General features: G+C 54.8%; 3 protein-coding genes and 1 long non-coding RNA gene across 6 annotated transcripts in view; 3 read left to right on the top strand and 1 right to left on the bottom strand.

Moving 5' to 3' along the window:
• Positions 1 to 401: 401 nt before the first annotated feature.
• NPPB (natriuretic peptide B) lies at positions 402 to 1,859 on the top strand. Its single transcript, XM_059376399.1, has 3 exons — positions 402 to 631; positions 869 to 1,124; positions 1,686 to 1,859. The coding sequence occupies exons 1-3, from the start codon at positions 515 to 517 to the stop codon at positions 1,700 to 1,702; spliced, it is 390 nt and encodes a 129-aa protein (XP_059232382.1). The 5' UTR covers positions 402 to 514; the 3' UTR covers positions 1,703 to 1,859.
• A 3,687-nt stretch (positions 1,860 to 5,546) lies between these two features.
• On the top strand, positions 5,547 to 7,959 carry LOC132001224 (uncharacterized). Its single transcript, XR_009399560.1, has 3 exons — positions 5,547 to 5,761; positions 6,631 to 7,174; positions 7,452 to 7,959. It is a non-coding gene; the product is annotated as an uncharacterized LOC132001224 (long non-coding RNA).
• Positions 7,960 to 9,254: 1,295 nt separating this feature from the next.
• NPPA (natriuretic peptide A) lies at positions 9,255 to 12,471 on the top strand. Of its 2 annotated transcripts, XM_059375587.1 has the most exons (3): positions 9,255 to 10,985; positions 11,087 to 11,413; positions 12,184 to 12,471. In XM_059375587.1, exons 1-3 carry the CDS (start codon positions 10,866 to 10,868, stop codon positions 12,193 to 12,195), a joined length of 459 nt encoding a protein of 152 aa, XP_059231570.1. In that variant the 5' UTR covers positions 9,255 to 10,865; the 3' UTR covers positions 12,196 to 12,471. The 2 variants fall into 2 exon arrangements, with proteins under 2 accessions (XP_059231570.1, XP_059231569.1); XM_059375586.1 differs by lacking the exon at positions 12,184 to 12,471 and having other exon boundaries at positions 11,087 to 11,920.
• Positions 12,472 to 14,537: 2,066 nt separating this feature from the next.
• Positions 14,538 to 27,445, bottom strand: part of CLCN6 (chloride voltage-gated channel 6) — a 30,769-nt gene continuing 17,861 nt past the window's right edge. The window contains exons 14-23 of one of the 2 annotated variants that reach the window (XM_059375580.1): positions 25,177 to 25,303; positions 24,732 to 24,885; positions 24,468 to 24,627; positions 24,269 to 24,375; positions 23,087 to 23,273; positions 22,087 to 22,244; positions 21,773 to 21,929; positions 19,918 to 20,025; positions 19,686 to 19,811; positions 14,538 to 17,481 (exon numbers count right to left, since the gene is read on the bottom strand). In XM_059375580.1, coding sequence (XP_059231563.1) covers positions 17,401 to 17,481; positions 19,686 to 19,811; positions 19,918 to 20,025; positions 21,773 to 21,929; positions 22,087 to 22,244; positions 23,087 to 23,273; positions 24,269 to 24,375; positions 24,468 to 24,627; positions 24,732 to 24,885; positions 25,177 to 25,303 — 1,365 coding nt within the window. In that variant the 3' untranslated portion in view covers positions 14,538 to 17,400. Of the gene's footprint in view, positions 17,482 to 19,685; positions 19,812 to 19,917; positions 20,026 to 21,772; positions 21,930 to 22,086; positions 22,245 to 23,086; positions 23,274 to 24,268; positions 24,376 to 24,467; positions 24,628 to 24,731; positions 24,886 to 25,176; positions 25,304 to 27,445 lie in introns of those variants that run through there. The other variant, XR_009399558.1, reaches the window with a different exon arrangement.

The following is a 27,445-nucleotide window of genomic DNA, read 5'->3' as shown; positions in this document are numbered from 1 at the left end:
CAGTACAGGCAGGCGAGGGGAGGGAAGACGCGCTGCGGTGCTGGGGCGTTGGCTGGGGGCTGTTCTCGCTCTGAGTCACCCCGTGTGCCCCGCACTTGCGTCGAGCCGCGGAACGCTGGAGTTGCCTCTGCCCTCTCCAGGAATGGTTGGGGATGGGTAGGAAAGGCCCCAGGAGTGTTGCAGGAAAAGAGGAAGCAGGAGGCAAAGGACCTGTTGATGTCTCCCGCGCGCTCCCGCCCCCCGGCCGGGCCCATTTCTATACAAGGCCTGTTCTCCCCAGCCTCCACCCCCGGCGAGTATGGTCGCACGCGCGGAGGGGCGCATTCCCCCGCCCTGAGCTCAGCGGGCGGGAATGCGGCGGATAAATCAGAGATAACCCCAGGCGCGGGATAAAAGGCCGACGTTGGCGAAGGATCCAGGAGAGCGCCCGCGGGACCCGAAGAGGTGAGACGCGACCTGGGACGAAGCGCAGCAGCGGCGGCGACAATCTCTTTCTCCACTTGTCTCCAGCGACATGGACCCCCAGACCGCGCTGCTCCGGGCCCTCCCGCTGGTCCTGTTCTTGCTACTAGGAGGTCGTTCCCACCCGCTGGGTGGGCCTGGCCCCGCCTCCCAGCTGTCCGCAATGCAGGTGAGCTCAGCAGCCTGCCTAAAGGCCACGGTGGGTAGCGGGAGTTCAGGGGTCCTTAGCTACTGTCCCAAGAGGTCCTCAGTTTACCCTGGGAAGTAGCGATAAGGGAATCAGAAAGTGACGAGAATGGGTGCCAGAACTCCATACCCACGGCGGTTGGTTCACTTGGGCGCGGGTGAGGGCGGGTCTCCCCAGGTGCCGGTTTCCTGAGGCTCAGGCTATCCCCACGCATTGCAGGAGCTGCTGGACCACCTGCGGGACACAGTTTCAGAGCTGCAGGCCGAGCAGATGGCCCTGGGACCCCTCCAGCAGGACCACAGCCCCACAGAAGCCTGGGAGACCCAGGAGCAACCACCTGCCAGGGCCCTTGGGCCCAGTGACAATGTCCTCCAGGCCCTGAGAAGACTACGCAGCCCCAAGATGATGCACAAGTCAGGGTGCTTTGGCCGGAGGCTGGACCGGATCGGCTCCCTCAGTGGCCTGGGCTGCAATGGTAAAACCCCCTCCCTGCCTCCTTGGGTCACCCTCCCCCATACCTGTGGGTTTCACCACTGGAGACATTTTGAGGTCTGCTGTCTCCAGGGAACACACTGAGGAAAGGACATCTGGACGCTACTCTCTCCTGCTGACAGTTCTTAGGGCCATGGAGTGTCTTTCTAGAAATATTAAATGTGGACATCATTGAGTCCCAACCCCCCCTCTAGCCACCTCCTGCCTCTCTTACCAAAAGGGGCAGAACCACCTTAGGATGAAATCCTGTCATTGTCTGGCAGCCTCTCCTTGGAGCAGAAAGAGTCCTAAGCATTTTCCTCCTGGCTTCCCCTAAACTGTCTATAGCCGCAGAGGCAGAGGTCAGGATCACCAGGGCGACGATGATTCCCAGTTTACAGATGAGGAGACTGAGGTCCAGAGAGAGGGATTATTCCAAAGACTCAAACATCCAGATCAACTGGGGATGGGGGATGGTGGCAGGGATGGCCCCTGGGGCGGAGAAGATCAGATCCTGCCTCAGTTTCCCTCTGATGCCATCATCACTCTTTCTCTCTTCCCACAGTGCTGAGAAGGTATTAAGAGGAAGCCCTGGCTGTAGAGACCTGCATCTGACTCTTCAAAGGCCCCACTGAGCCCTTTGAGGCAATTTGTATTTATTTGTATTTATTTATTTATTTATTTCAATCATTTTATGTAAGACAGTTCTGACCTCCGAGCACAAATTTTCCATGGTGAAATAAAGCCAACATTATAGGTTCTTTTGAAACTGATTTGTCCCAGTGCATTGAGTAATAAATCATTTAAAAAACAAGAACTAGGGGGGCCTGGGTGGCTCAGTGGGTTAAGCCTCTGCCTTCGGCTCAGGTCATGATCTCGGGGTCCTGGGATCGAGCCCCACATCAGGCTCTCTGCTTAGCGGGGAGCCTGCTTCCGCCCTCTCTCTCTGCCTGCTGCTCTGCCTACTTGTGATCTCTCTATCTCTGTGTGTCAAATAAATAAACTAAATCTTTAAAAAATAATTAAAAAATAAAAAACAAGAACTAAAAACCAAAAAAACAAAAAACCCAAACCTTTGGTTTTCATGAAGATTCCAAAAGTGTCTTAATGTTGGGGCAGGGAGATGGCATCAGGGCTGGTCAGGCAGGGTTGGGGCAGCCTCTCTTCTCTTGAACGGTTTTCCATGTTCTGAAATGTCTATAAATACCTCAAGCATTCAAGACACTTTACAGAAACTGCTTTTTCAAAGCTGGTAGTTGCTCCCTGGCAGTGGAAATGGGCCTTGATACATTTGTGCAAACAAGGGTGTGTGTCAGTATCTGCTTCCTAGTATTCCCTCTGCCTGGAATTCTGCCATCGGAGGTGTTCTCTCTTGGTGATGGCTGTTTCCAGGAAGTCTGAGCTAAAATCTCAAAGATTAGGGGTAGGGTGTGTGTGTGTGTGTGAAAGAGAGAGAGAGAGAGAGAGGCTTATATGCATTTCTAAATGGGGATGAGCCCTCCTTTCTTCCTCAAACCTCAGCTTCCAACATTTAATTCGTGATGTCTCCCTGTCAAGACCTTTAAAACTCAGAGTTTAATAGCATTTTCATTTCCCAAGCCCAGAAGTTTAGAAGTGTCTGGCAACAGGCCCACCATTTTAGGGTGCCCCTCTTCTGGGGGATCAACATCTTCACTTCCTCTCTGCCTCAGAGAGAGGAACTTCTCATGCTAGGGCAGAAAAGGGGACAACCACCGGAGTCCTACTGCGTTGTTTTATTCAGCAGGGATTCCTATGGGGGTCCCTGCCCTGTACTCTATACACCCCCTTCCCCTTGCCTCCTGTGTCCCAGACATCCCGGGCCACACCCCACGGCTTTCAGGCCTCTCCAGACCTTGGCTCATGCAGTCAGTCCCTTTTGCCCAGGATGTCTTTTATGATCCTAGATCTGCAGAAGGGACAGGACTATTCTTATCCCCACTTGATGGATGAGAAAACTGAGACCCAGAAAACCAAAGCCCCGTAGCTGGCAGGATGCGGCCGAGAATGCCAGCCCTGAGACGTGGGCGGAGAGACGAGTGACTCTTGACCCTATGCTCTCTCCCTTGCTCCTGGCCTTGAACTTCTCTCTCCTAACCTTCCTGCTGTTCTCAGCCAGTATTTCTTTGAGGGAGGGAACTGCTGTAAGTGGGCTGGGCTTTGTGTAGTTCTCGTGGACTCAAGGTGGGCCGGAGGGTATAGATAGCCACTGATCTCTATTAAGATTTTCTCTCTCTTTTTAAAAAAGATTTTATTTATTTATTTGACAGAGAGATCACAAGGAGGCAAAGAGGCAGACGGGGTGGGGGAGGGGAAGCAGTCTCCTCGCTGAGCAGAGAGCCCGATGCGGGACTTGATCCCAGGACCCTCAGACGATGACCAGAGCCAAAGGCAGAGGCTTAACCCACTGAGCCACCCAGGCACTCCATCGATTAAGATTTCTTAAATGAGCCTTAGGAGTGAGATCCTTTCTAATAAAATCGTGAGCCATCTTTTCCTCGCGTGTCTGACCCGGGGAGAGCAAGAGGACTCAGTGTAGTGAGCTTTCATCAGGGCCTCATTAGGCTCCTGGTACAGGTCTGTTAACTTGTGTAGTCCTTACAACAAATCTACTAAGAACTCTCATTATCCCCCATTTTAACAGAAGGGAAACTGAGGCACAGGGAGGTGTTGTAACTTGCTCAAGATCTTTCAGTTAGCCAGTGGCAGAGCCAGGCTTCACAGCTACAGAACCTGGTTTAGCATGCAGGTCCCTAACCACAACACCCCCTGTCCCCTCCCAAGTCAGTGAATGAGGCTTGCTGGTGGGAGGGAGAATTACCTTCCTAATGGCATCACTCAGTTCATTTGCTTGTTGGCAACCTCTTCCCTCTGCTCAAGTGATGAAGGCAGACGTCTCCCAGAGCACCCACTCCCCACATCCAGCCAGCACTCCAGAATTCTTCCCGGTGAGTCTGGCTCGTCCCTATGTAGGGCTTAGGTGATAGAGTCTGTATGTAGGATATATCTGTTTCTTGGACCTTTTCCCCAAACAGAAGTCTGGGAAGGAGGACTCCAGAGAGACCTGCAAGGGAGCCAGCTATGTCTGCCGGAGGATGGGCATGGGTAGCCCGACGTACCCTACGGAGCCACATCCATTGAGTTCCCCATTGTTCTGTGTTTGCAGGAAGCAGAGCACACAACGCTCTGTCTACAGATGCCCTTTAAACCCTGCCCTCCCCAACCTGTGCCCCTGGCTCCTCCAAACGTTCCCCAACATAACTGTAGCCATGGCCACAAGCTCCCTGACTTCCCTACTATTGACGTTGCCCAAAGAACCTGCCAGATTATGTCTCTCCATAAATGCTTGTCGCTATAATCTTCCCAGAAACAAGCGCTGGTGATCATAGAGCCCAGGAGGCCTGAGACCCAAGGCTTTGAAGCTGGAGAGAATTTCAGTAGAGGGTGGACAAGCTTTGCTGGGTGCCAAGTGTGGAGGTTACAAAAGTCAGGACAACACTGGGACTTCCTTTCGTGCCACCGACTGCGCACCTGTGACTCTCAAGGGCTCAATGCTGAGTCCTTCTTCATCCCTCTTGTGGCAGCTTTGACCCTTCTGAGAATCTGTGGCAGGAAAAAAGAATGTATTTCTCCCGTAGGGGCAGATCTAAACAGAATCAAACTTGGCCACCTGTCTTTGCTCATGTGGCAGCTCTCAGCCTTCCATCTTGGCCTCTGGAGGACTTTTCAGGCACTCCCCTTAGCTTTAACAACCAGTCCTGTTTCACTAGGTGACCCATTTCTCCCATCGGCTCGGGAGCCAGGCCCGTGCACCTGCCTGGATGTTCTGGAACATTTCTACAACCAAACTCCGGACCTGCCCTGGGACCCTGGCTCCCGCTCTCACGTGGAGAGTCTCCTGTCCTCTGCCTGCTTCTATCTAGCAGCACTGTGCTTTTCTGCCCAGTGATTTTTCTCTGGCAGCCCCAGCCCTCTTGGCTTCCGTCGGGGCAGGCAGGCAGTGCTGGGGACTTGACAACTACCAGGAGCCACACTCAACCAACATCTGGCAGCAGGCGGCACTCAAAGACCCCAGCACCGTTGATTCGCAGGTGGCATACATCTTACACGTGTTCTCAGAGTGCAGGGACAGGGGATGGAGCTCCGCTTGGCCGTGGTGGTCATTGACTTCCTTCTTTTCCTAGTCACATCCTCATTCTGCTGAGGTTTCCTGGGATTGGGGCTGAAGGAAACGCCTTATGCTTGGATCCTTCTCTCAGGCTCAGGAGAACCTAAACTAAGAAACCCCCAGATGGTTAAAGCTTCTCCTGGGACTCCACCTCAATGATTAGAGCCCCAGGAATCTGCCTGACTCCATTCTCTGGCTGAACCACCCAGGCGGGCACCGTGTCCACTCCACCTCGTTCCTGGCGTCTCCTACACACAATCCTTCACTTCCGTTCCTGGTCTCTGCTCTCACCACTCACGCTGACATCCGCTCATCAGCTTTCTAACCGGCCTCTCCACTCGTCTGGTTCTTCCTGCATCAGGGGAGAGCCCTGGACCTTCATGTATCAGCCAGAGGGTGACACCTCCTTCCCGTGAAGACCCCAGGGAGGGCAAGGAGCAGTGGCAGGCTCTCAGGTATGTACCTTGGAGGGGTGGGTGGGTAAGAGAGGGACTTAAGGCAAACTCTTTGTTCCAATCATTCAGAAATTTTTAAAAAGATTTTATTTATTTATTTGACAGACAGAGACCACAAGTAGGCAGAGAGGCAGGCAGGGAGAGAGGAAGGGAAGCAGGCTCCCCGCTGAGCAGAGAGCCCGACGCGGAGCTCGATCCCAGGACCTGAGCCGAAGACAGAGGCTTTAACCCACTGAGCAACCCGGCTGCCCCCAGAAATTTTTTTCTAATCAGGGTGTGTCCGATCTGGCTTGGTGCTGGACTAGCACAGCCGTGGAGTCCGGCTGCGGACAAGTGCACTGCCTCACGCTTGGCCTGTATCTCTGGCTTCCCAGAAAATGCAGCAATGGCTGCATTGGATGCATTCGCAATGGCTGACCTGGTTCTCATCGATGCTGTCTGACCCCCCTCTCCGCCTCCATGTACCACCCATCCCCGTCCCACAACAGGCGGGATTCCCTGGCAAGGAGAGGTTGCCAAGACAGTTCATGAGTGGATGGAATCTCACATTTCCCCAGTCACTACCTAAGGGAGCTGTGCGTAATGCAGCCCAGAGGGAAGGGGAGTTCATGGCCTTGGAACAGGACTAGGGTGAGGGTGGGCTTGGCACTTGAGCAGTGAGAGACAGGAGTTAGCAAGGACCCCACAGACAAAGTGTCTGTTATGGATTGTGTTCTGTCTAACCAAAAGATATCTTGAAGTCCTAAACCCCCAGAACCTCAGAATGTGACCCTATTGGGAAACAGTCTCACTGTAGAAGGAATGAGTTAAGATGAGGTCTGACTGGCGTGGGGGCAGCTCCTCATTTAATATGACTGGTGTCCTTATAGGAAGGGGAGAGAGGAACACAGAGAGAGAGGACGGCCATGTGACGACAGACGACAGAGGCTGAGATTGGGGTGCTGTGTCTACAAGGCAAGGAGTGCCAACGAGCCCTGGCACGTGCCAGAAGCCAGTCGAGGCAAGGACATCTCCGCCTTACAGGGTTTAGAGGGAACATGGCCTCGATGACACCTTGATTCCAGACTTCTGGCCTCCAGAACTCTGAGGCCCCCCATCTCCTGGTACCTGTGCCCTTGGGATGTCCCTTCCAGGACAAGGAAGTTGTGAAGAGCTTACATAATCTTTCTCTGGACCCGAGGAAGTCAGCTGCATTTCTCCGGAGAGGCCCATGTGGCGAGGAACTGACCTCCAGCCAGCAGTCGTCAAGGAGCTGCGGTCTCTCAGCTGACACAGGAGTGAACTTGAAAGCAGATCCTCCAGCCGAGCCCTGAGCTGACGGCAGCCCCGGCTAATGTCTTAACTGGAGCCTCCAGGAGCCCTGAGCAAGGGACCCCAGCTGGGGAGGGCCAGATTCCTGACCCACGGAAACTGGTAAAGGATGTGCCTTGTTTCAAGTTGCTAAGGTTTGGGGTCATTTGTTACACAGCCGTAGTTAAATAATACACACTGTCTCATTTCTCTTTTCTCCTCGCTCCTGCTTCTCTTGAACGGAACTGCCCCCACACCATAAAGCTTTAGCAACTGGACTTTTGCCTTGGGTCTTGCTTTCTAGTGAACCTGTTGCCAACTTCCAGGGCCAGGGTCCTCCAAGTTGAACCAAAGAAACAGAACATCATTTTTTTTTAAATTTTATTTATTTATTTGACAGAGAGAGAGAGAGAGAGCGCGCACAGCTGGGGGAGCGACATGTGGAGGGAGACGGAGAAACAAACTCCTTGCTGAGCAGAGAGCCTGACAGGGGGCTCGATCCCAGGACCCTGGGATCATGACCTGAGCTGAAGGCAGACACTTAACCGAATGAGCCACCCAGGCACTCCCAGAACATCATTTTCAAAATCAGAAATAACCATCCCCAAATGTGCATCAGGGTCTTACCAATTTCTCCCAACTGGGGCTTCTGTGTTAGACCATTTGTGTCCGACAAAATCATACCATGGACACCAAGAGTTTCTCATACCGATTTTGGACTTGTGCTGCATTGCTGGGACCGAAGCCGCCCGCAGCATCCCCACAGAGGATCCTAAAACGGAAACGCTGAGATGGAAACCAGAGAAGCCGCAGTTCTGGGGTCTCCCACCCATCTGCGACGCTCCTCCCGACATATGACTAAGACAACTTCTTTCCAGTGATCAGGAAATAAAGGCTTTTGATTTTTTGGTTCGTGGGAGAGGTGGGGGTGGGGGGTGGATCTGGTTTCCTGTTCCTTTTGCTTTTCTTCTGTTTCACTCCTCCAGGCTCGCTTCTAAGCACCGTGTTAAAGATTGACTCCTCCACATACACACCCCCCCCCCCCCCCCCCCCCCCCCAGGTTGAGCAGGGCCATGGGAAAGAAGGGAAATTTACATCGAGCCATTTTCTGTTTTAGGCACAAATCAAAGGCTTTGCTGGGATTGAGGTAGTAAGTGTATCTGAGACCTGTGTTCCCACTAAGTCTCGTCAGGGTAGGAGGGGGTGTGGTTCTATAGGAAGTCCTCTGGGCAGCAAAACTGAATCTTCTTTCTCTTGCCACTCCCCTTCCACAAACAAACAACAACAACAACAACAACAACAACCCCCCCAACAAAACCCAAATGAAACTGAGCAAAAACTTCTGGCTTGTAGAAGAGACTCAGACACTAATGCCCTGCTTCTGTTTCGGTCTGGAAGAGGGACAGTGACTTTCATAAAAGGAGCTGGGAAAATTCTGCAATTCTCCTCCTGGACCCTAGTGCAGCATTTCTGCTGGTCCTTGGGCCACTGACAGACTTCAGAAGTGCCTCAGGACAGAGGAGCGGCGCCGGCCCTCTGGGGCCGAGCCACCTGCCACGACGCCCTTCCGGTAGCCGCTGCCTGTCTGAAAGGGCATCTCCAGGAGACAGGCCGCGTGACGCACACAGCAAGGAGCATCGGTTCTCCCAGTGTGGCTGCTCACTGAATCCTCTTTGCTAATAATAACCCCCGCCGACGCCAACGGAGCGATTAAGCTGTGAGCACATTCCAGGGGCTCATCAGGATACGAGGGGTTTTACCCCCAGAGTTCGTATTCAGGGTTGCGCCCACTTGGGATTTTAGGTTCGGTTCAGCTGACCCAGGTAAGGTTACTAGAGAGGGCTCCTTTCTCCTTAGGTCTTAGACTAAAACCACCCTGGACACCTCTCGTGACCTCCAGCCACATACTGCCCCAATTTCATGTCCTCCCGCAGAGCAGCCTCTCTACCTGATCGGCCAGGGAGTGCGTGCAGCCGGGGAGGGGTCGGCTCAGGGCAGACCTGGGCATCCCACACGCATTTCCTGAGTCCCGTGGAGTATGTCAAAACATGTCAGGTGTGCCAACAGGTCGTGGGGCTTGGAGGACCCCTTCCTTGAGGTGGTCTACACACACACACACACACTTGCCAAGGGAGTGGGAAGGGGGAGGAGCTGTTCAGAGGCCACCTGGGAGAGGGGGGACAGGGGGGTATTCAATCAGGAACTGCACTGCGAGGGCTGGTAAGGGACCATCATGCTAAGTGACAGCAGCTGCATCTGTAGGATGGTTAGGACTATGGGCATCCTCGTCAGACCCGGGATTCAAGTCCTGGCTGTGTGGCTTAGGAGCCCAATGACCTTGGTTGGGCAAGTGACGTAACCTCTGTGGATGGGAGCAACACCACCTGCCTCGTGGGGCGGCCAGGACAGTGAGGTCATGCACATAAAGCTTTTGGTAGAGTTTCTGGCCCGTTGCAGTTGGTCAGTGAAGGCAACCATGAGCGCCGTCCCGTCCCGCAGCTAGGCAGCGAGCCACAGCACGTTTGTGCGTTAGTCGCTCACCTGACAACCTGGAGAGGTGGGTAGAGCAGGTTTTTACAAATGGGGGCAAGAAGGCGGTGACGATGTGTGTAACTTGGTTTGTGTGGGGCTGCAGTGAGGTCTCTCGACCTTTCCAATGCAGCCGTCACCCCCCAGTACCTGTGCATCATATAACAGGCTAGCACGAACAGCTGAGCTTAGGGGACAGGGGCCACGCGTTAAATGTGGACAGCCGTGCTCCCTGTGATTTCTCCCTGGCAGCCAGGAAAACGGAGGCCTTGGTGGCTCATCACTCGCCCGGCCTCGCAGGAGTTACATGGAAGGTGTTAAGGGGAACCGTGTGCTGCCCTCACGTCCCCCTCACTCCGTCGGCCAACTCGCCAAAGGACTTTTCCCGGGAGGGTTGGGGGTTTAAAAGCTTCAAATCCAGAGTCTGAGTTTCTACAAGCAGCAAGGTGATGGAATGAAAATGTTGGCGTCTCTAAGTGCCCACCTCCCTCTACACGGTGGAGGGGAAGGAGGAGACGCTTGGCAGAAGGACGGTTCTGTTTCCCAAAACGTCTCAGGGTGTTTACGTCCGGGAGCGGAACCCTCGGGACACTCATCCCATTTGGTTCCCAGCTGACTTAATGCTCTAAAAAATGACTCCCTCTTCACCTGACCGCTGAGAGTGACTGCCAGGAGGGAGAGGGCTGCCCTCACGGCTGATGAGTCAGGTGTGAGGCCAGCTTGAGCATCTGGACTAATTTGTCCCGAGCTGCAGGCCGCCTGCCACTTCCTCCCCACCCGCCCTTATTTGGATGCCCTGACAGCTGAGCCGAAAACCAACTGGGGGAGCTGGGCGCCGGCCAACTGTCACCCTCTGTCTCCCTGCCTGGGTCCCGTTGCTGAGGAGAAAGAAGCCCCAGGCATCGCTGTAAGATAACCAAGGACTCTTTTTTGCTCTTCTCACACCTTTGAAGTGGGAACCTCTTGAGGCAAATCAACAAGAATGTGGCTCTTGCAGCCGAGGGTCCGGGGCTGTTGAGGCTGCTCAAGGTGGAGGGGAGTGACAGGCTCTGCCGGACTGATGGCTTTAAAAGGCCATCTTCTGCTGCTCCTCATTCAGCTGCTTTATCGCTGTAAGTGACAGAATGGGGAGGGTTCTGTCCCTCTCGCGCTCTTGGAGAGCTGGGGGGCTATAAAAAGAGGAGGCGCAGGGCAGCTGGGAGACAGAGGCGGACGGAGGCTGAGAGGGGAAAGGAGAGGACAGAGAAGCAAGCCAGTACCAGGCCACTCCTTGTGCAACGCCAGCATGGGCTCCCCCACCGTCACCGCCAGCTTCTTCCTCTTCCTGGCATTTCAGCTCCTGGGGCAAATAGGAGCGAACCCCGTGTATGGCTCTGTGTCCAACGCAGACCTGATGGATTTCAAGGTAGGGCCAGGACAGGGGCCCCAGTGTGGGACCAGGGGGCTTTGTGACACTGTGCAGGTCAGTGAGACCTCTCTCTTTCCCTGTGTGTTCCTTTTGTAAAGAATTTGCTGGACCACTTGGAGGACAAGATGCCTTTAGAGGAGGAGGTCGTGCCCCCACAAGTACTAAACGAGCAGAATGAGGAAGCTGGGGCGGCTCTCAGCCCCCTCCCTGACGTTCCTCCCTGGACAGGGGAGGTCAACCCAGCCCAGAGAGATGGGGGTGCCCTTGGGCGGAGCCCCTGGGACTCCACCGATAGATCTGCCCTCCTGAAAAGCAAGCTGAGGGCACTGCTTGCTGCCCCTCGGAGCCTGCGGAGGTCCAGCTGCTTCGGAGGCAGGATGGACAGGATTGGAGCCCAGAGTGGACTGGGCTGCAACAGCTTCCGGGTAAGAGGAGCTGGGAATGGATACGGGATGGGGAGGAAGGAAGTTGTGGTTTCACTGAGACCCAGACCTTGTCAAAGAACACCACCAGAGCATGCCTCCTGCAGTAAAGAGACCAGAGTAAAGTTTACTTCCTTGGAAATGTTTGTCTCAAGTTGGGCCAATGACGTCATCCTCAGCTACAGGCTGCCAAGGACATGCCAAGGGGAAAAAAGTTACTGCCACGAGCATTGGGAACTTAAAATGTTCATGGGGCCAAGTCCCCACCATTCTGTTGATTGGGAGCTCATATTTCTCCCCAGAAGTGTCAGATCCCAAAGATTTAAATGATAACGACCAGGGCTGGGGCAACTGGGTGGCTCAGTTGGTTCAGCATCCGACTCTCGGCTCCAGCCCTGGTCATGGTCTCACGGGTTGTGGGATCAAGCCCTGAGTGGAGCTCCACACTCAGTGGGGAGTCTGCTTGAGATTTTCTCCCTCTGCACCTCCCCTCACTCACCAGCACGTGCATGCCTGCTCTCTCTCAATAAATAAATAAATAAATAAATAAATAAATAAATCTTTAAAAGAGAAATAAACACCAAAAACAAAAGTAAGGAAATGACCAGGGTTGATTTATGACTTTTAATGAGCAACTTGTGCCCCAGTTCATGAAAGTTCCAGGGTTGTCCGGCTGGAGTGGGAGTGGGTGGGAGGTGAGCACACTCCCGTGAAGTTGACTTTTCTAAGAGGACCATGTCACCAAGCCAAATTTGTCTCTGTTCTCTTTGTAGTACCGAAGATAATGGCCAGGGAGGAAAAGGTGGGCCAGGCCCCGGGGCAAATTTCAGGTGACCCTCATCCCTTGGGGTCTCTCACTCAACTTTGTCACATCTCATTGCTGTCAAGTCGAGCCGTGACGAGCACCGTATTCAAGCTGCAGCCTCTTGTCAACGTTTCTCACATTTTATGCTAAATGTAGATAAAGTGGTTTAATTGTGGCTTCCCCACCTCTCCCATCTCATGCACTTGATTTTAGGATAGACACTCACCTGTTACTGAAAGCGGTTTGAAAGTGAATAAAGTTCAGCACCACGGACAGAAACCAAAGGTCTGGTTTGGCATGATCTCTTTCTTTTTCTCAATCTAATAACCCGGTTTTCCTTTTGTGGCAGAGAAGAAGGCTGTTTCTTTCTCCTTCCTTTTAAACATAATAAGATTTATTTTGGGTTGCAGTTTTGGGTTCACAGCCAAATTAAGCAGAAAATACAGAGATTTCCCATAGACTCCCTGCCTGCACACACACAGAGCCTCCCTCACCAGCAACAGCCCCCAGATTGGTGCCTTTGTTAAGCCAAGTGAAGAAAGAGATGTTTCCTTTGTTGACAAACTGCCTTTTGGGTACTTAATTAAAAGGTAGCCACCAGCTTTTTCTAATTCCGGTCCCAGGTACTTGGATGGGGGGGGGGGAGGGGGGGGGGGGGGGGGGGGGGGGGTGGGGGGGGGTGGAGGGGACCAGAGAAGATGCCATTTCTTTGTATCTGCTTCTAAGAAGCAGAGAATGCCAGGCACCAAGTTCACCCACAACAGGAAGCCATGCTCTACTCTACACATCCCCTCTCCATGTCAGAACCTGACATTCCTCCAACCCCTCCCCTCTGGTCACCGACATGTGCACTTTTCCAGCCCTTATTTATCCTGCCCCTTCCTCTTGTAATGCCATTTATCCAGTTCTCCCGAGAACATTCTACACAATCAAGGCTCATGGACAATGCGACTTCGTCCTTGAAGCTGTCCTGATACTACGTGCTCCGTATGAACTGAGCTCGGCACCAGCAGCATTTTGTGTTTAACCATTATAATATGACACACTTTGCCCTGGTAGGTGGTCATTTCTCTGTCCCTGGATTGTAAACTCCTTGAAGGTCAATGTCTGTTCAGCACCACTGCAGGACATGGCCTAGTCCATGCTTTCTAACATCAGCCCAATTGTCTTATTCTTGCATAGAAGTCAGGAAAAGGGGGAGTAAATAGTCATTCACTCTTTATAGGGGAAGGGGGAGTCCAGAAATGAGTTGACAGGGAGTGGAGCGGGGGTGGGGGTGGGGTAAGATCTCTAATCTAGGGGTGCCTGGATGGCTCAGTGGGTTAAAGCCTCTGCCTTCGGCTCAAGTCATGGTCCCAGGGTCCTGGGATTGAGCCCCGTATCAGGCTCTCTGCTCAGCAGGGAGCCTGCTTCCTCCTCTTTCTCTGCCGGCCTGTCTGCCTACTTGTGATCTCTATCAAATGAATAAATAAAAATCTTTTTAAAAAATCTCTAATCTAACCACTTCCAACAAATCTCTTCTTCATGTGGACTTTGAACACAGAAAGGGGTGGGGGGTGGACCAAAAAGCAAAGGATTGGTCAGGACAGGAGCAGACGGGAAAGTGTCCAAACATGGCTCCTGAGGTCCGGGGAGTAGGAGCTACTAGGAGGGAAGTGTGCGGAACTGGGCAGACTGCCAAGGGGTCACCGTGACACGGTGGGTCCTCCTCAAATGGAACGGACAGTGCCAAATGCACCAATAGTGTCCCTGGAGTTCAGGAAACCCGGGGACAGGTGGAGGGGGGCAGCGCTGACGGAGACCATTTCTAGTGCTGGTGGGATGGCAACTTGAGGCAGATCAACTGAAGACCAAGAAAATCCGATTCCTGGCAAAATAGAGAGCAGAGACGGATGGCAGCACAGAAGCCAGCCCCAAATGTCTACAGCCTTGGCACTGATTGTACTTCTGGTTGGGTATCAGGGAGCCTGTGAGTGGGGCAGACTCCTAAACACAGCACTGTCAGAACACACACAGCTCCTCCGTCTCCTGCTGTGGGCAGCAGCAGCTGAGGGAATGGGTAGGTTTTTAGGGGAGGAAAGCATCTGCAAATGAGATCACGTGGCATTGATTAAGGGGGAGAAGACTGGGAACTTCGTGATTTTTGCTAAGGACTAAGTCGGTAGCAGGTGGACCCCAGGGAATGAAGTTTTGCTGGCAAGGCTTTAGAAGGAGACCTCTGAGCCTGTCAGTCTACTCTCTGGCTTTGTGATGTTTACATTGTGGAAAGCGTAAAATGAAAATCACATACCACTCCACAAGCAGCCCCATGGAGACAAGAGGTTAAAGGAGACAGATGAAGACACTTTATTCTGACATGTTACGGTTACAGTGAGAACTTCCAAGTTCCAAAAGTTCAAATAAAAATAGAATTTTACAAATTAAAAAAATTACAATGTATGTACACAACAGAATTAGCTAGTATTACTGTCTAAACCAACAGTGCGAACAGAAAGGAAGCCTGCCACGGTCGGAAGCTGTGGGATAATACTGCACATCGGCACTACAGGGCCCCGGACGGAGCTTCCGGCCTTTCCAGGGGCTTGCTTTCTTTCCTACGGCTGTGTCAGCACACAATTTTGCATCAGAAATGTCAAGCAAGCAGGCAAGCGTCCATCCCAGCCAGGAACCGTTTGTTAAACAAGGTCATGAGCAAATCCTTCCGGAGCGCCAAGGTCCCAGGGTCGGGAGGGACTCTGGCTCACTACCTCCCAGGCTCCTCAGCTGGGGAACGTGAAACACCTAGTGGGAGACGGGCAGGCACACGGAACACCGGCCTCCCGGCCCGAGCCCCCTGCGGCTGTGCGTGTGGGCGTACCCCACCGCCAGGGGGCGACGGGGCTGGTAATAGGTGAGACATGGACAACGTGGGTTTCTAACTATCGAAGGAGTGAGGCTTCCAGTTATTTGTTACAAGTGGGGCAGTGGTTCTCTTTGGGCTAATCCGGTAAGGGCAGACGCCCACGGACGACAAGAAGCAACGTGCCTTTCCAGACGGGCCCGAGTTTGGGACCTCGTGGCCGTGCAGTCAGCTCATGCAGAGGGAGGCGCGTGCGTTCTGCCAGTCACCTCTGGGCTAGTCTAGTGGGGATGAAGTGTCTGGGGACCGGAAGTGCAGGGGCGGTAAATTCCAACAACATTCACCCAGGGCAGCCTCGAGGCAGACAGCTGGTGACCCCAGAGCCCTGGAGGCCAGACATTCCCCACCCCCCGCAGGACCTTAGTCCTGCCAGTTTCACTGAGGTAGGGGAGAGGGGATTCGGTTTCTGTGACAGGCGGTTCTGACTTCTCCTGACTTGGGTTTCCCTCTGGATAAAAGGAACAAGTACCGTACCGCGGCCTCGCCCTGGGTGCGGCCTTAAAATGAACAGGCGGCGGGCTGAACGCGATCACATTCAGAAGCGCTTGCCTTTTTGGTCCTTGTGATTTCCCCAACTACTTACTGGGGGCCCCCATCCACATTTCACAGGTCGAATGCATCCAAGGAAGCTGAAACATTTAGAAGTCAAAGTATTTTTGGTCAAAGAGATAAGAAAATGGGGAGGATGGGCTGGGGGAGGAGGGGGAGCCAGGTGGAAAGATCCTGAAGCAGCCACCTCACTTAGCGGAGCAGAGGGGGCTGAGCACAAGACCTGGGCCGGCCACAGCGAGACGGGCGCCCGCTCGCAGACTGCACGGTAGTCTTGGCAATGGAGGTCGGCCCGAGGCAGAGGGCGAAGAGGACAGCGCTGTCCAGGGCAGGCGCCCATGTTGTCGGGAACTGCCACAGCTGACCAAAAAACCCGACGCAAACTTAAATGCAAATAAACGCCATCCTGAGTCCCAAAGCACATCTGCCACCGGGCGGCCGACCCCAGGCCTAGGGTGTGGACGCAAATCAGAGGGCCGGCCCAGAGGCTGAGAGGAAAGTAAGTGCAAAATAGCCGAAACGAAGCGCTCGCTCTGGGGGCCCCCAGCCTGGAGAGACAAAGAGGCTCCGTTTCCAGGGTTTGTGCTCGGGCCTTGGGGCACGTGCGGGTGGGGGTCCCTCCCAGCCCTGTCCCCTGGCAGCACAGTTTCCATGGCTGGGCCCGAGTGGGCTGGGGATGGCTAGTGGCGGGGGTCAGACAGGTGTGCGACGGGCACACGCCCTCCTCCTGGAATAAGCCATCTGCTCTGTCCTAATCTGGCTTCTAGGCCGTATCATGTTCCTGTAGTGCTCAGTGGCCCAGGACTGGCTTCTGCCCGTCTCAGATGTAACAGTATCATTCCCCAGAGTCGGGTCACGCAATATCACAGGGTGCCCTTTTATCTAATGGGGCGGGGGGGCGAGGTGGAGACACCTGGGCCGTGGCTGCATCTCCAGGAAGACGCGGAAGAACTCATGGGAAGTCAGTAACTCGGTGCAGAGGGGAGGGACAAGGGGATGGGCCACGGGAATTGCTAAAAACTGGGGCGGCTCTAAGCTGGACCGTCCCATCAGACTTCTTCAGGGACAGTCCATGGGACTTGTGCTTCTGGAGGGCGGCGCTTCTGAGGAGGCAAGCCCAGAGCAGCAGCTCCCCCGGAAGCCGTGTTTCCCTTCAAATAAACTGGGCACCTGTCAAGAGTCCCAATGCAGGAAGGCCCCCGCGACACATGCGTTATCTTAGTGGCTCAGTCTCTAAATTTGGTAATTCCCTTAATTTTGCAACTGGCTTTCACCCCAGCACTTGCCTTGGCCAAAGCCCCTCCTGTTACAGTTTAAGGCAACACCTGGGTTCCCTAGGAAAGCAGCAGCAGAGGGCAGGAAAACTGCTCTGGGCATCACTCCCCCGTGGCTGAGGCCTGATGCCCCCTCTGGTCCTGGCACGCGTCGGGTGGAGGGGCCTGGGGCCGGGGCCCAGGCTGGACGGCAAGAGAGCAGGGAACAGGGAACAGGAAGATACTTGCTGAGAAGATCAGACAGGCCCAGGCTCTCAAGGTCCAACATACCATCCCCAGGACCGCTGACCGCCAAAGTGTTCGATGATCGCAGGCTTTCCGAGTGAGTGGGTGAGTGGGAATCTTCAGTGTCCTGAACAGCCCCAGCCAGCTGTGGCGGCGAAGCATGAGCGAGCCGCCCCCTCCCCGGGGCAGCCCCAGGACAGGGCGGGCTGGCATGTGGCGGCGAGGCCACACCGGGCTGTCAGATGGTCTGGTAATGCTGCCGCAGCCGGGCCTGCAGGAATTCGTAGGTCAGGTTGTGTCGAGTGATGATCCCAACGATCTAGGACAAGGAGGAAAAGACCCCCGTCACTGCAGAGCAAACCTGCTGGGGCAGGAACGGAAGCAGACACGGCCGACCCGGCGCATCACCGTAAGCAGGGGCAACAGAGGCCAGGCCTGCAGAGTGCTGGGACAGACATGACAAGCCAGTCACGTTGTGTACTTCGAGAATCTCCAGTTTCCAGGTGACGGGAGATCGACAGGTTAACTAGGGCTCGTCACCTGGAGGCTAATGGGACAAATTCAGCTCCGAGAGAAGTTTTAGTTGGGCCAGCTAAACTCTGAGTTTTCAACAGAACACACGCTCACTAGCCTTCTCGGTTCCCACCACCTGCCGCTGGCTATAAGCACATATGCAAGGGACACAGACCGATGCAGGCTCCCGAGCGGCCGAGGCCCCGCGACCCCGCTGCAGCTCATAAATACCAGGTCTCAGCACCACCTGGGTCCTTGTGATGCGTGACTTCTAACAGTACACATGTACTTGGTCTTCACCCCGGCTCCTGGCGTAAAGCTCTAAAAGCTTAGAATTAAGTGATAAGAGTAAGGAGGAAGGAGGAAGGACGTCCTTTACCGTTCATAACTAGCCCCTTTTAGCTCTACCTGAGCTTATGTGCATGACAAAAAAATTGTGAGAAAGGCCCTAAGGATGCAGCCCCCATCCCGCAGCCCCCATCTGTGGGCGGGGAAGGGCCGGAGGCTGACTCAGTCAGCATGGCCATGATGTGACCGATCACGTGTATGTGCACGGCAAAGCCCCCGATGACGTTCCTCAACTACGGGGTATGGGGAGCCCCACGCTGGCGAACACGGACGGTGCCAGGAGGGTGGGGTGCCGGAGGGGGCGGGGAAGCCTGGCGCCCCTCCTCCACACCTGCCCCCGCACCTCCGCCATCCGGCCGTTCCTGGATCACATCCTTTCGTGGTTCCCCATCATCTGGTAAGTAAACTGATTGCCTGAGTTCTAGGAGCACAGGGTCATGGGAATCCCCAAAGTACAACCACCTGGCCAGAAACCCAGGGGACAAGCTGGACTGTTGACTGGCATCTGAAGTGGCAGGGTGGGGGCTGGCAGTCGTGTGGGGCTGAGCCCTTAGTGTGCGGGGCCTGATGCCATCTCCAGGCAGATGGGGTCAAAGGGAGGAAGGCTGCGGGATGTCTCGCCGGCGGGCGGGCAAACAGAGCTCTTCAAGGCTGCAGCCGCCGCCACTCACGTCTCGCTGACGAAAGGAAGCGTGTTAGAACCGCCCTGCTGTTTCAAGGAATAGTCCGACCCACGGCAACCAAGCCCACAGAAGAGCAGGCCGGGCAGGGCCAGCGTTCTGCCCGAGGACCCCACCCACAGAGCTCTCATGCCCTGGAGGACAACTTGGTGACAGACATCAAAAGCCTCAAGAGGGTGATCGGCAGTGACGTTTAACTACGCGGCCCCCAGCAGGGGAGGGTTGGATAAGCAACTGGACAGCCGGCCACGGGGATGAAGTCGAGCCCACGGAAACACTGTAAGTGAGTGTTTCCTGCCACAGAAAGGTCTGAGCCACCAGGGCATTAAACAGTACAGGCAGTGGTGACGCGCTAAGACGGCACGTAAATCTCTACTTGTAGGTGCAGAGGGAAAAAGACAAAGGAGCTACCTTGGGAAGACAGAGTAGCTACCTCTGTAGAAATAAGGGGTTGGTACTCATTTGTTTGTATTTTGCTTTTCTATTTTTTAAATAACCAAACAATAACTGTGTACCAAAAAAAAACAACTGAGTTCGGAAAAAAAAGGGAAAGTCTGCAGCACGGATTACTAATTGTAGGCAGTTGGATCTTCTAAAAGACTCTAAGCATTTTTTTTTTATACTTTCTAAGCATTTTGCTTGAAATTCTCTTATTTAATGTCATAAATCCCCAGAACGGGTGGGGAATGGACCCTTGCTCCAGGAGGCGCAGGCCTGATGGAGGGTAAAGAAGAGGAACCTTGGGGACGACTGGCCTATGCGCTTCTGCAGCAGCCGTGACCCTGGCGACACCTGCCGGCCGAGGGGAACAGTGTGCTTCAGAAACACGCAGGAAGCAGAGGTACAGGTCCTCCAAAGGCTACAAAAGAGCTTTTAGGCCGAGAAACCCTGCTGGTTGGGAAGCCTGACTCGCATACAGCAGGGACAGGGTTCCTTCTGGAAGGCAGGTGTGGCTGTGGGCACAGCCGGAAGCTGGACTCACCTCTCCCACAGCATTCACCACAGGCAGGTGCCGCAGGCCCATCGTTCTAAACAGGTTGAAGACTTGGGAGACGTGGGTGTTAGGTGAAACGGTGAAGGGCGAGGGGTTCATGTATGGGGTGACATCCTGCAGAGAAGACCACACAAGTCACCTGCGGCCGCCGGCGCCCTAGCCAGGATGAGGCGTGAACATGCGGAGGAGAACCCCGCCCCAGAGGCACAGCCCTGCTCACCACAATCATGCGCGGGTTCAGCAGCGTCAGGTCCAGGTCGTGGATGTCGGGGTACCGCGGGTAGTCCTCAGCCATCTCGGCGTAGGAAAGGCGCGGCTGGCTGGCGCTCTGCAATCCCAACAGAGACAGGTCCTTGCACCCAGGACGGCCACCGGCAGGGGCGCACTTACAGCCCCTCCCCCTCTACGTCCACACCGCTGGCTATGGTGTCACCTGGCGCGAGGCGGTGCGGAACCGGGGACTCTGCCGTGAGAAGCCCTGGTCTGGAGCCAGTTCCCAGTGGGGCCTCGCTGGGCCCTGCTCAGGGAGTCCCCTCATCTCTCTCTGACTCGGCTTCTCCTGGTCCGTAAAACGGACCTGGCTCGTCCTGGAGCCTAAGTGGGAGAAGAACTAATAGGTCTTAGGTTGACGTGTGTCCCTCAAAAGATGTGTGTTGAGTCCTAACCCCTGCTACCTGTGCCCATGGCCGCATGGGAAACAGCGGCTCTGCAGATGCGAGTAAGTTCGGATGAGGTCAGACGGCCCTAGGTTGGGCCCTAGGACCAACGACCGGTGTCCTTTTAAGAAGAGAAGAGGACACAGAGCGAGAAGACCACGTGACAACAGAGGCAGACTGGAGGGACCTGTCTAAGATCAAGCAGGGCCCGGGACGGCCGGCAGCCTCCACAGACGAGCAAGGCAGGGAGCCATCCTGCCCTGGGGCCTCCGGAGATCAAGGCCCTGCTGACTTGCGCACTTGGTAGTAAGACCCTGAGGACTGTGAAAAGAAAAGGTTTCTGTCCTTTGCAGCCTCTGGGTTTGTGGCAATTCATCGGACAAAGCAGCTTTGTCACGGCCCTGCATCCCGAGTCTTCTGGATTTCCCCTGCGCCCTCACTGGGCAGCTGGACGGCCACCCAGGAGCAAGAGCTGAGCCAGGAGAGTCCTTCGGGAAGGGAGGTCTCTGCACAACCTTTTCAGGTTCCTTCTAAAGGGGCTGAAGTGTGTGCGGATGGGTGGGTCTTCAGGTCACTACAGGGACCACTTTGAACAAAACACCCGCCCCCCCCTTCTCTCCGTAAGAACCAAATGGGAGGAGGAAAAAAAGGGAAAATTCCAAAAGAATTAATGGGAAGAACTTAAAAAAAAAAAAGCCTGTAAAAAAGTTCGTTTATACCAGAAATCAAAGTGTACAAACTGTACTAGAAGTCTATAGGTGGGAAGCTGGGTGGCTCCGTCGGTGAAGCGTCTGTCTTCGGCTCAGGTCATAATCTCAGGGTCCTGGGATCGAGTTCCGCACTGGGCTCCTTGCTCAGCGGGGAGCCTGCCTCCCACCCCTCTCTGCCTGGTGCTCCCCCTGCATGTGCTCTCTCTCTCTGACAAATAAATAAAATCTTAAAAAAATAAAAATAAAAACTTAAGAAAGAAAAAAGTCTAAAGGCTTGGGGCGCCTGGGTGGCTCAGCGGGTTAGGCATCTGCATTCGGCTCAGGCCATGATGCGGGGGTCCTGGGATCGAGCCCTTTCAGGCTCTATGAGCTCCATGGGGAGCCTGCTTCAACCTCTCCCTCTGCCCCTTCTCTCTCTCACAGATAAATAAAATCTTAAAAAAAAAAAAGTCTCCAAGCCAAAAGGACACTTGACAAGCAAGTGCACAGACTAAGGGGAGTGTGACTGGGGGCGTCCCCCCCCCACGGTAGAGTCCCCCGGGAGGCACCGAGCACAGCAGGGGGCTGTGGGGCTGCACACGCTGCAGCACAGCCAGCCGCCGGCACTGGGCTCCCCAAGTACTAGCTCTCGGCCCCCCCGAGGCACTGGGGCTGTGCTCGCACCACCCTTGTGCCTTCCCGAATCTCGGCACAGAGCAGAGAGACTCACTGATTGGCTTTCCGAGTAGCAAACGCCTCGGACGAGCAGGGTGACGAGCTGCGCCCGCAGGATCAGGCCGTGGAAGGTCAGAGGGCGGAAGCGCTCCTCCATGGTCCAGTCTTCGCTCGGGGACTGGTCAGGGTATAGGTTGGGGTAGGGAGTGTATCTGTTACGTAGAAACCAGACGCTGCCTAGCACACCCGCAGCAGGACTGCTTCTCGCTCCCCACCCCCCACTGCCCCAAGAGACTCCCCGAGTCCGGAAGCTCAGGGCCCTCGGGGAGCCGCGGGGGCGGGGCGCACAGTGGTGGGGTGCGCCCTCACCTCCGCTCCAGCATCTGCTGCAGGAGGTCCTCCTTCTCCGCAGGCTCCTCGGAGGGGAGGTGCTCGTCACACACGTTTCGCAGCTCACTCGATGGGTAGGACTTCATGGACTGGCTCCGTCGGCGCTGCTCGCCAGCCCGGGTCAGGATGCTGGATTTCTGGGCGTAGGGAGGGGTGACAGCGACAGGAGTTTCTACGAGGCAGGCCGCAGATGGCTGGCCACGGGCACACACCCACAGCATCCACGTGGCTCAAGGATGCGGGCGGCAGTGGAGTCGAGCGCTACCGACGTAGGAAGTGCAGGGCATCTTCACGGTGGCTCAGGGCAGAAGGGCTGCTCTCTGAACCTCAGGGCCTGTAGACCCCGCAGGTTCTGCCTGCCCAGCTTCCCTACTCCTTTGGTATGGGAACAGCCCCTCACTCTCCAGGGGCAGCCGCTCTCCTATGCCACGGCATGGAGGGATTGAAAACGCAGGTGCCCTGGCCCCCGGAGCCACAGGGGCTCACAGCCTGACTGAGGGACTCTGCCCGCACCTGGATTTCAACTCAGGAGTCAGAGCTAGCGCCCCCGCCTCCCAACACCCCAGGGTGACTGCGAGCCGCCTGCACACCCGGCGGGCCACCTCTGATCCTCCAGCTCTCCTGTCAGTCCTGCAGCTTCCGGCCGATTTCTTTTTCTGTCTTAAGTAGGCCAAAGTCCACTTCTGTCCCAGGCAACCCTAGAAACCTCCTGATACCACTTACACGCCATAAGAAATGGTGATTAGAACAAAAAATCCATCTGCGCGTTTGCTGGGGCGAGACAGGACATATGTCCTGACGGTCTAACGACGTCCACACTCGCTACCATGTCTACACTCCCTGCCGCACAGAACAAAGAAGCAGATTCTCCCTGAGAGTCCACCAGTGCCCCCATCTGTGGGGTGTGGCAGGCGCCAGGTCAGCGCGTGCGTCAAAGAGCGGCTTATTTCTCGCCCACCATTCCTCTCAGGTGCTGTACCTTGAACTTGATGTTGTTACTGATGAGCTGGTTGCCCTTCATGAACTCCTTCTCGTTGCCGCGGTTCTCCGTGACCACCGGGAAGGCGTGGTGGACCGTGGTGCGCAGGATGCTGACCAGAGACTGGATGCGGGTGTGCGGGTACACGTAGGTCAGGTTGGGCTCCATGATGTCACTGGCTCTCAGCCTGGGGGACGGAGGGAAGCCGTCCCGCCTCACGAGAGAGCCCGTGGTATCCCAGGAGCGAGCCCCAGCTCCCCTGGGTGGCCCAGACCACCGCACTCCCTCTTCTGAGCCAGCTCAAATGGTTCTTTGAACACACGCATTCCTCTGCACTTCTAGCTTGTGCCAACGCCCTTCCCTGCTCTGCCAAACTGGTGGGCCTTTCCTCAGCTCGATACGAGATGTCCCCTCACCACAACCCCCATCGACCTGCCCGGTGATTAGCCACCATCTCCTGAGCCCCCCATGGCACGTTCCTCATATGATCACCGAACTGCTAATGATACTCCTAGTATTAAGAAAAGAGTAAAGTCTGGGCTGCCCCTTTAAACCAGGTGGCAACCACAGGCCTCAGGTCAAACCTGGCCTCTCCCGCTCATTTACGTGTCGCGTGTCGCCTCCGGCTCCATCGCGCTGCAGCGACCGAGCGGAGGAAGTGATATGGTGGCCAGGTGGTCCAGAAAGCTACAAATATTCACCATCCGCCCCTTACAGAAGTTTGCTGATCCCTCTGTTGGACCACGAGGGCCCTGTGGGGTCCCCCCATACAGGAGCCCCAAACCATTTGTGGGCTGATGGATAAGCTGGCGGTTATGCCCAGAAAAATCCCTGATGACATGACGTTTCGTGGGGCATGTGTGACGCAGGCTGGCTCTCATTCATGGGGCTCAGCAGACCCCCGGCAGAAGCGTGCAGTCCGAACACCCCGACTGAGTCTCCTTTCAGATCCCTCCAGAAGGCCACAGGAGCCACACCCAACGATGCAGGAACCACACCAAACCCACCTCCATCCCCCAGTTCCCCGCCACACCCAGCCACTTCCTGTAGCTATCTACCGGCTCACCGGACCCCCACCCCAGCATCTTCATCACCACTTCCCACCCTGATGCCCACAGCCCTCACAGCCCAAGATCATAAGCTCTGAAAGCAGAACAGAAGAGAAGGAAAGCGCGGTCTCACTTGTCCATTTCCGCCTCCGTCTCCCATTCCAGGAGTGGGACCCCTCGCAAGCCCACATGGATATCATAAATGCCCTTGTTGAAAAAGTCCCCTGTCCATTTGGCCACCTGAAACACAAAACAAAGACTCGAAAAGAAGCTGCTGGGGGGGGGTGCACTTGGCCCTGCCCTGGAGACAGGCCTGGAAGGGGAGCACTCACCATCAGAGTGACCATAATGGGGAGCCCGTAAGTAATCTCGTTGGTAGACTCGATAAGGATGACCGTGAGACTGATGGTCATGCGGACCACCCCGCCCAGGAAAGCTGCGGCACCGATCAGGGCGAAGGTCCCCGAGTAGATGTGGCCCAGGCCGATGTAGCTGGGCAAGAAAGAAGCCGAGACTGCGGCTTGGAATCACAAGGCTCGTACACTTGCGTCCGTCCACACCCGGGCATGCTCACACGCACACACGTGCACACTTACCTTTTAAGCACATTGGCAACTAAACGTCCAAAAGCAGCTCCACAAAGCAGGGAAGGCACAAAAAGGCCACTTGGAACCGAAATGCCGTAGGTCCAACACGCGAGCAGGAAATAGAGGGCGAAGAACAGGGCCAGAGTGACAGGGCTGAAAGTACCTGCGACGCAAGAACCCACGTGAGTCCACCACCAGACACCACCAAGGCCCACCGAGCTGCCCTGACCCCTTCCAGGTCCTTCCACACCCCACAGGTTCAGCTCCAACACTGGAGGCAGACACTCCGGCCTTGTCTGGGTTGCTAGTACAAAGGAAAAGTCCTAGTTTGCTCTGAACTGAGGGTAAGCCTGGCTGTGTCTATAGGCCAACAACAGGGGCAGAGGAATCATTATCCGTTCCCTGCAGAAAAAGATCAACCACCCCAAGAACGGGCAGGCTCACAGATACTCACTATCCTGGTGGAAAAGCTGAAGGATGGCAGACTCCTGGGGATTGAAGAAGAGTGTGGCCATGTCGTTGTAGGTCTCGTTGGGACAAAAGAAGGTTTTGATACTTGAGTTGACATCTTCTGATGTGACCTAAGATACAGGAATCAGAAAGTCAGTATGAGGTCCGTACGAAGTCAGAATACTGACCACGGCACTCAAAGTCTCAGAACGGGAGGTCTCCAGTGAGGTCGAGAAAGTGTGACTTGCAAACTTTACCCAGAAATGAAACAGGTGGCAAAGAATCAATCTCTAGCTAAAGCAGCCAACTGTGAAACTGTATTCTTTATGGTATGAGAATGAAAGAATTGGACAAGGGCTCTTGAGCTACGACAATGAAATTCACCACAGATCTGGCTCTGCTCCGTCTCGCAGTGCTCAATTTTCTAAGTGCCACTGCTGGAAGCTTGGCCCGAGAGACCCATGCAGGGTGAGATGCGGATGGGGACCAGCAGATGGAGACGCCACGAGAAGCAGGGCAGCGCCCCCTCCTGGAGGAACCTGGGAGAGAGGAGCAGCCAAAGGAGCAATGTGTGTGGCTCAGGAAAGAGGCAACCATGGAACGATCCACGACGCAGCATTTCACAGACTGTGTCCAGAGGAATCCCAGCCCTGAGGGCTCCCTGGAAAGAATCCTGCAGCCAAACGTGCTGAGATGCATCCTGGCCCTTGCTGGAGATCGGAGAACCAGCTGAAGGCAGAGCAGAGGCTCCAGCATCAGGTGGACTCGCCTCGGACTCGGCAACTGTGGGAGCGGCAGGTCATTCCAGGAAGCTTCGGCTGCCTCCCCTGTGACATGCAAGTAATGCTGACCTCATGGTGTGTAGCACTAGCTCAGATCACGGTCAAGACCTCATTGTGTGGGGTGCCTGGGTGGCCTAGTGTGTTGTGTCTGCTTTCAGCTCAGGTCATGATCTCGGGGTCCTGCGATCAAGGCCTGCATTGTTGGGCTCCCTGCTCGGAGGGAGCCTGCTTCTCCCTCTCTCTCTGCTGCTGTCTCTCTCTCAAATAAATAAATGAATAAAATCTTAAAGAAAAAAAAAAAAGACCTTACTCTGTCTCCATTTTCTCCCCTATAAGATGGAGATTATAATACCAGCCTATGGCAGTGATTAAGGACTGAATGAAGTCATGTCCATGAGGTGCTTAGTGGCACAGAGGGCACACGACCTACATCCAAACACTTGTGACACAGACAGAACTGTAAGCGCCCTCTGCGGGCCTGTACTAGAGCAACTCACTCAATCCTGGCTAACCCATCAGACCACAGGATTCTTCTCCACTCGTCTGTGACTCATAGGTACCAATGTTCCGCAGGACATGTTTGGAAAACACCGCTCTGGTAAAGAACAAGGTAGCCTCAGGACCACCGAGTAGCAGGGGTTGCTGCATGACGATTTCTATAAAGAGCCACTTTGTAAGTACTTTCGATTTTGTACGCCACACAGTCTCTGTTGCACCTTCTTCTTTTTTTTTTTTAAAATACTTTTTAAAAACGTGAGAGCCATTCTTAGCTTGGGGGCTACAAAAACAAGCAGAAGCCGAAGGCCAATCTGGCCCGCGGGCGGCAGTCTGCCAAGCCCTGATCTAACCCACGCTGCCATTCGTGGACGTTTCTGGGGAAGCCAAAAGGAGTGGCCATCCAAGATGAGGCCCCCAATGAGGCTCTGAGGGGTATGAGTGGCTCCTCAGGGACAAGAGGACGACCGGCTACTTTGGGGACACCCCCAAGCCTCTACCCTAGAAGCCAGAACCATGCCTCTGGTTGACCACATGCAGCTCTAGGACCCACTGGCTTGGAGCTGACTGGCAGAGTGAGCTCCAATGCCTCCCTCGCTGCCTCTGCTCTTTCAGGGAAAGGTTCCAGAAAACACTATACTATATACTATATACTCCTAAGAAGAGAGAAAGAGAAATGGAAAAAGAACGTAAGCCAGTAAATGACCTAAACCCAATAAGAGCGAGGAGATGCCAGAAGCGCCAGCTCGCCGGTCACCCTGAGGCAGACATTTGTTTCTCCCCGTCTTAAGGGTGATGCTCACAATTGTGAGGCTGGGGGCACCTGTCGGGGTTGAAGAGGTAGAAGAATCAACTGGGGCTCGTCGAAGAAGCGATGGTCTCTGCTTCCTGAGCTCGGCCCTAGTTAACTCTGTTCAACAGGAAAAGAGAGACAGAGAGAGCCCGCTCTGTGATGGGAGCATCACCCTGTAGACGGCAAGACACAAATGTCTGCCT

Source organism: Mustela nigripes, chromosome 14, assembly GCF_022355385.1.
Source record: "Mustela nigripes isolate SB6536 chromosome 14, MUSNIG.SB6536, whole genome shotgun sequence".
NCBI lineage: Eukaryota > Metazoa > Chordata > Mammalia > Carnivora > Mustelidae > Mustela > Mustela nigripes.
The sequence above is the reverse complement of the archived record's forward strand: the minus strand, read 5'-3'. Positions and strand labels throughout refer to the sequence as shown.